Source organism: Octopus bimaculoides, chromosome 15 (assembly GCF_046866305.1).
Source record: "Octopus bimaculoides isolate indiv1 chromosome 15, ASM4686630v1, whole genome shotgun sequence".
Taxonomy (NCBI): domain Eukaryota; kingdom Metazoa; phylum Mollusca; class Cephalopoda; order Octopoda; family Octopodidae; genus Octopus; species Octopus bimaculoides.
In genome coordinates this window covers 9,701,967-9,709,466 of record NC_142942.1, presented here as the reverse complement: position 1 = coordinate 9,709,466, position 7,500 = coordinate 9,701,967, and the positions used below count along the sequence as shown (strand labels likewise).

Genomic DNA, 7,500 nt, shown 5'->3' with positions numbered 1-7,500 from the left:
ATATATATGTATATATATATATATATATATATATATATATATATATATATATATATATATATATATATATATATGAGGTGCATTCCAGAATTTTGAGATTTATTTATGAGAGACAATTATAACTGTCCTAGATTGTTGTGATTTTTTTTTAGCATGCCATTACTTTATATCTATCTAATAAGATGACCTGCTAGTTTTTGTTATCCCAGATTGAAGGAGACAACTGTGACAGCACTTTGAACATCCTAGTAAACACTGCTTGTCACAGCTGTCTAGCTTACAGAATGCAATCAGGACATGAAGTCAAATTGGAAGCTCACTATGCACTAATGTTTTGTGTGGAGACACAATGGCCCAGTGGTTAGGGCAGCAGACTCACGGTCATAGGATCGCGGTTTCGATTCCCAGACCGGGTGTTATGTGTGTTTATTGAGCAAAAACACCTAAAGCTCCACGAGGCTCCAGCAGGGGATGGTGACGAACCCTGCTGTACTCTTTCACCACAACTTTCTCTCACTCTTACTTCCTGTTTCTGTTGTGCCTGTGGTTCAAAGGGTCAGTCTTGTCATATTGTTTCAAGCTGAATATCCCCAAGAACTACGTTAAGAGTACACGTGTCTGTGGAGTGCTCAGCCACTTGCACATTAATTTCACGAGCAGGCTGTTCCGTTGATTGGATCGACTGGAACCCTCGACGTCGTAAGCGACGGAGTGCCAACACAAACTAACGTTTTGTGTTAAACTGGGCTAAAATGTTACAGAGAATTATGAAACCCCCCGACTGGTTTTGGTTTAACTTGTATGAGCCAAGCATTTGTTTTTCGCTGGCACAAGAGGCCAGGATCAGCATGTCCATTGGGAAGTGAAAGCTAATGGTGATCCTTTTTTTTCAACAGCAAGAGCATCATCTACATCCACTGGGTTTCTTTTGGCCATACATTCACTGAAGAGTACTTTGTGGCGGCTTTGAGGGAGCTCTGGAACAAGATTTTATCGCAAAAGGTCAGAGCTCTTGCACCAGGACAATGCACCAGTTCACAATTCCATCCTGTCAATCAACTACTCAACAGAGATAGGCATTAAAACTGTCCCTCACCCTCCCTTACAGTCCAGACATCGCTCCTTGTGGCTTTTGGTTATTCCCCAAGCTGAAAAAGAAGATGAAGGAAGCTGTGACAAAGGTCCTGGACACTTTTGCTTTGGAGGACTTCCATAGGGTCCTTGATGAAATGGCTGGGGTGCTACAAAAAGTGCATTGATGCCATAAGAAACTATTTTGAAGGAGATTAGAATTTTGTACTTTTTTGAAATTAATACATGTCTCTTCTGAAAAAGTCTCAATACTTCTGGAATGCATATATATACACACACATGTAGTATATGCATTGTATGTGTGTATATGTATATATATTATATATATTATATGCATTGTTTGTATATATATATATATATATATATATATACACACACAGACATTCACACATACACACAGATATATTAAAACCTTCATTTTATATTATTTATTCTTTTAATATTTTTGGTGTTGGGTTACTTGAAACTTTTTATTTCTTTATTTTCTTGTATTCCTTATCTGATTCATTCCTTCCTCTTTTTTTTTTTTCTTATTCTATTAAATTATTCTCTAAATTTTATTGTATATTTAAATCAAGTCATGATATAAAACAGTGTTGTATTAAACCATGAAAGAAATATTTAAAAAAAAAAAAAAGAACAAAGACACTGACATCAGCGATGAGTCAATGACAGATTCAATTAAGTAAATACCTTGTGGTATTTGTCGACATCCCTTTACTTTCTGTAATCAAATCTTACCCAGCTGCACTCTGCATTTCATCTTTCCAAGGCTGATACAATAAATATTTAAGTTGATGTAAATGACTTTACCCTGGAATGCAATGTTCCAGCTTGGCCACTGTCCAGTGTGTGAAACCAAGAGTAATCTAGTTCAGGGGTTTTCAAACTTTTTGACTTGCGGACCCCTTTATATTTCAGGCTTTACCCCCTTATAAACGCTTATGAAATTTATACATAAATATTTGCTTAAAATAACATATATTTTTGCATTTATTTATTTAACAGTATTTAACAAATAGGTTTATTGTCAATTAAAAGATTTCAATTAAAAAACATATATAAAATCAAATTGCCCATAAAAAGTATTTGCTGTCTACGGACCCCCTGTCTTGTCCTTGCGGACCACAGTTTGAAAACCCCTGATCTAGCTCAATAGATACTGATGCATAAACGAGGTATTGATTCCACAAACAACACCACTGACTCCCTATTTAGATACATTGTTTAGAGGGCGTTTCAGTTCAGCTTGTGTTGGACAACCTCTCAAATTGCTACTGGTATGATAGCAGCCAGTACACTTTGTAACTGTAAAGGTTCCTTGCCTAATAACTAGAACAGTATTTCCCAACCTATTTTCCACCAGGCCCCACCATAACTTTCCTGAAAAATCTATGCCCTACTAATTGTTTGGAAAAAAGAAACAACTTCATTTTTAATATTTCCTTCCCAACCACATAGTTCTGGGTTCAATCCCACTGCAGAGCACCTTGGGCAAGTGTTTTCTACTACAGCCTCTGGTTGACCAAAGCCTTGTGAGTGGATTTGGTGAATAGAAACTGAAAGAAGCCCATTGTATATATGTGTGTGTGTTTGTCCTCCCACCGTTGCTTGACAACCAGTGTTGGTGTGTTTTTGTCCCCCATGACTTAGTGGTTCAGCAAAAGAGACCGATGTACTAGGCTTACAAAGAATAAGTCCTGGGGTTGATTTCTTTGACTGAAAGAACCTTTTGAGTGCTCCAGTATGGCCACAGTCAATTGACTGAAACAAATAAAAGAATATATACTTTCCTTAAAGAAATATCAATTCTAGAGCATTAGAATAGCACTATACTGTGAAGACCATCTTCACACAGTATGTTTGACTGGAGGAATTGGTTTGGTTAAGCTGAGTATGTTTGCTGTAGGAAGAAAAGATTTTCATGATTCCATGATCCACTAAAAAAAAAAAGAAGCAAAAATTTTGGATCTCACGCCCCACCACAGTTTTTCCAAATGCTACAGGTGGGGTATGTATCCAACATTGGGAACCACTGGATTACAGTATTGAGCTCACAATCATAAAGCTATGGTGTAATCCCACGGTTACTTATGACCGGGGGTGGATTTTTACCCTTTACTCTATATATATAGATGATGATGATTGTCAGTTAGTAAATGCCGTAATGAGAGTTCATGAATAACAAGTCCTGATTGGGATGAAACAGACCCACTCTACAGCAGATGTTACAAACGCTGGAAAGCGTTCAGAATTGAGATCAAATCCTGTTTATAAAGTGCTTGTTTCAAGATGGAGTATTTAATTCTCATTTTCAAATTTTTACTACAATCGTAGATCACTTCATTTCAGACCAAAATGGTTTTCCATCATCCACTACCAGTTTTTCAACACATGCGTTAAAAGCCTTAAGGTTATTTTTGACAGCATTCCTAAAATGCCTTTTATGTTTACGCCACGGATGTTTACCACAAAACAACTGTTTGGGGTAACCTGTCATTTCTCCATCCTAGTATATATATATATATATATATATATATATAGGCACCATGTAACAGCACCCATGTGGTACCACATAAAAGCACCTGTGCAGCTCCATGTAAAAGTGCCTATGCTAGCATGGAAAACAGATGTTAAATGATGATGATGATAATGATGATGACGACGACTATTATCATCATCATCATCATCATCATCATTATTATTATTATTATTATTATTATTGTAAAACAGGAAATTTGTATCTTAGAACTAAGAATGATCTCAGTCGGCTTAGTATCACAAGTGTTAAATAGCATATGAAACAAGTTCACTTGAAGCAATAATCTTTTTAACACAGGTTTTGTAATTGAACATATGTAAAGTAGTTAAGGATGGTGTTGGTTAACGATGAATTTGTTGCAGCTGCATTTTGAAGCTCAAACATTTATGAAGGGAAGACATACAAATACTTTATTAAATATTTTACTAAACTTTTCCATTAGTATAGGCGCAGGAGTGGCTGTGTGGTAAGTAGCTTGTCAGTAAGGCAATGCTGGTAATGATCACGCTCGAATGGTGCTTTTTACGTGCCACCAGCACAGAAGCGAGTCAGCTTCTCTGGCAACAATCACACTCGGATGGTGCTCTTAGCGCTCCACTAGCACAGATGCCAGTCATGCGGTGCTGTCATCGAATTTGATTTCGATTTCGATATTTAACAATTTTTCGCAGCTTCTTTCACTTCCATTTTACTCTCTTCTACTATCAGTATATTTATTTCTTTAATGCCCCTCAAGGGGCTAAAGATATAGAGGACAAACAAAGACAGACAAAGGCATTAAGTCAATTACATTGACCCCAGTGCATAACTGGTACTTATTTAATCAACCCCGAAAGGACGATAGGCAAAGTTGACCTCAGCAGAATTTGAACTCAGAATGTAGCAGCAGACGAAATACCACTAACCATTTCGCCCAGCATGCTAACGATTCTGCCAGTTCACCACCATTGGTATATTGATTGCTTCAGTAGCATGATCTATCTTCTTCTTCTTATTGTTGTTGTTAAGGTGGCGAACTGGCAGAATTATTAGCACACCAGGCAAAATACTTAACGGTATTTTGTCTGTCTTTACGTTCCGAGTTCAAATTCTGCCAAGATCTACTCTGTCTCTCATCCTTTTGAGATCTATAAAATAAGTACCAGTCAAGTACTGGGGTCGATGTTATCAACTAACCTCCTTCTAAAATTTCAGGCCTTGTGCCTATAGTAGAAAGGATTGTTGTTGTTGTTGTTGTTAATATTATTATCATTATTAATTCCACTGAAATCAACTTTGCCTTTCATGCTTCTGAGGTCGATAAATTAAGTACCAGTCAAGCATTGGGGTCAGTGAAATCGACTGGTTCCTTCCCCACAAATTTCAGGCTATATGCCTATAATAGAAAGGATTTGAACTCTGGGGTCAATATTATCAACTTATCCTCTCCCCTGCACTGGCTGACCTTCTGCCAAAATTTGAAGTCATCATCATCATCATTATTATTAAGGTGGTGATCTGGCTGAATCGTTAGCACGCCAAATGAAATGCTTAGCGGTATTTTGCCTGTTGCTACGTTCTGAGTTCAGATTTCGTCAAGGTTGACTTTACCTTTCATCCTTTCGGGGTCGATAAAATAAGTACCAGTTTAACACTGGGGGGTCGATGTAATTGACTCATCCCTCCCACAAAATTGCTGCCCTTGTGGCAAAATTTGAAACCATTATTATTATTTTTATTATTATTATTGTTATTATAGGTCGACTTTGCCTTTCATCCTTTCGGGGTCGATTAAATAAGTACCAGTTACGCACTGGGGTTGATATAATCGACTTAATCTGATTGTCTGTCCTTGTTTGTTTCCTCTGTGTAGCCCCTTGTGGGTAGTAAAGAAATAAATTATTATCATTATTATTATTATTATTGTTATTATTATCAAAGTGGTGAGCTGGCAGAATTGTTAGCACAACAGGTGAAACGCTTCGCAATATCTCGTCTGTACTTACATTCTGAGTTCAAATTCTGCTGAGGTCAGCTTTGCCTTTCATCCTTTCAGGGTCGATAAAATAAGTACCAGTTATGCACTGGAGTCAATGTAATCACCTTAATCCCTTCCCCCAAACTTCAAGCCTTGTCCCTACAGTAGAGAGGATTATTAACATTATTACTACTACTACTACTACTACTACTACTACCACTACCTTAGCAAAGGTGGAGGTATTGTTTTCAGTTGTGTTTGTTTGTTTGTTTGTCTGTGGACAAGATATCTCAAGAACCGCTGGATGGATTCAGATGAAACTTTCAGGGATGTTTGGTCTCATGACTGGCACAAACTGATTAGATTTTGGGATTAATCTGGTATTGGACAAGGATACTGGATTATTTTTCCTGTTTTTTTACTTAATTTTTGAGAGCAGTCAGGTTCATTTTTAGTATTCTCGTTTCTGAGAGCAGTCAAATTTATTTCAGATATCCTCATTTAAAAAATCATCTCTGGCTAATCATTGAGAGGACGTTGGTGTTGCCTTGGCGGAGATTTGCGCTCTCTGAATGCTCTTGTTATTATTATCATTATTATTATGAGCTCAAGAATTATTGCTATCATTTTGTTAAATTTTATTTTTTTTTATGTTTTCAGAGTTCTTTTAAGGGGGGATTCAATGGAATTGAATTGAATTGAAAGAAAGAAAGAAATCCTGCAACAATCATATATCTGGAACTGTAATGCTGGGTTGGCTCTGTAATTCTGTAGACTAAAAGCCACTGATGAACAACTCCAGTCTTTGTTTATCGAAGTTTGGAAGAGAAAAATGTTCAAATATTATATAACTTAAAAAGAGAGAGAGAGAAAAAACTCAATAATAAAAAACAACATATATATATATATATATATATATATATATATATATATATATATATATATATATATATTTAACAACACTGTTAAACAAGTTCTTTGTCTTTCATTTGTCATAAATAAATTTCCTTCCCCCCCCCCCCCTTTCTCTCTTGATAATAATGGAAGCATGAATCTGTGAGTAAGTTAAAAGAATCATCATTCTTGTATAATATTTAATATTTGGTAGAAAAAGGAAATGAAACTTCTCTGCAGAGCATCTTCAGGGTAACTGGGTTATATTAAATTTTTTTTTTCTCTTTGTTATTGTCTTTTTATTTCTGTTAACATCTATTTTAATATATGCGATACCAAATTTAATCGTTTACTAATCCAAATGCCATTTTGGCAAACAGAATGAATATCTGTGTTTAATCTTTACTGTGGATTATTTTCACGAGGAAAGAAAAAAAGAATGTTTATGTATGTCATGTGTGGAGAATTATTATGAGGGTTGATATAATTATAATAAAGTATCATATATATATATATATATATATATACATACATACATAGATAAATATATATACATACATACATAGACATATATATATATATATATATATATATGTATATATATATATATATATATGTATATATATATATATGTATATATATATATATATATATATATATATATATATATATATATATATATATATATATATGTATATATATATATATGTGTGTATATATATATATATATGTATATATATATGTATATGTATATATACATATATATATACATATATATATATATGTATATATATATGTATATATACATATACATATATATATACATATATATATATATACACACATATATATATATATACATATATATATATATATATATATATGTATATATATATATATATATATATATATATATATATATATATATATATATATATATATATATATATATATATATATATATATATATATATATATATATATATATATATATATATATATATATATATATATA

General features: G+C 33.9%; 1 protein-coding gene across 4 annotated transcripts in view; it reads left to right on the top strand.

Annotated features, from left to right (window-relative positions):
* LOC106876865 (protein YIPF3) overlaps window positions 1-6,450 on the top strand; it is a 40,433-nt gene extending 33,983 nt beyond the window's left edge. For all 4 annotated transcript variants that reach the window (XM_089363397.1, XM_089363399.1, XM_089363400.1 and 1 more), the window contains one exon: window positions 6,252-6,450. Coding sequence is in view for 1 of the 4 variants with exons in the window: in XM_089363400.1 (XP_089219526.1) it covers window positions 6,252-6,262 (11 nt within the window). In the remaining 3 variants the exon portion in view is untranslated. The remainder of the gene's footprint in view (window positions 1-6,251) is intronic.
* The last annotated feature ends 1,050 nt before the right edge of the window (window positions 6,451-7,500 follow it).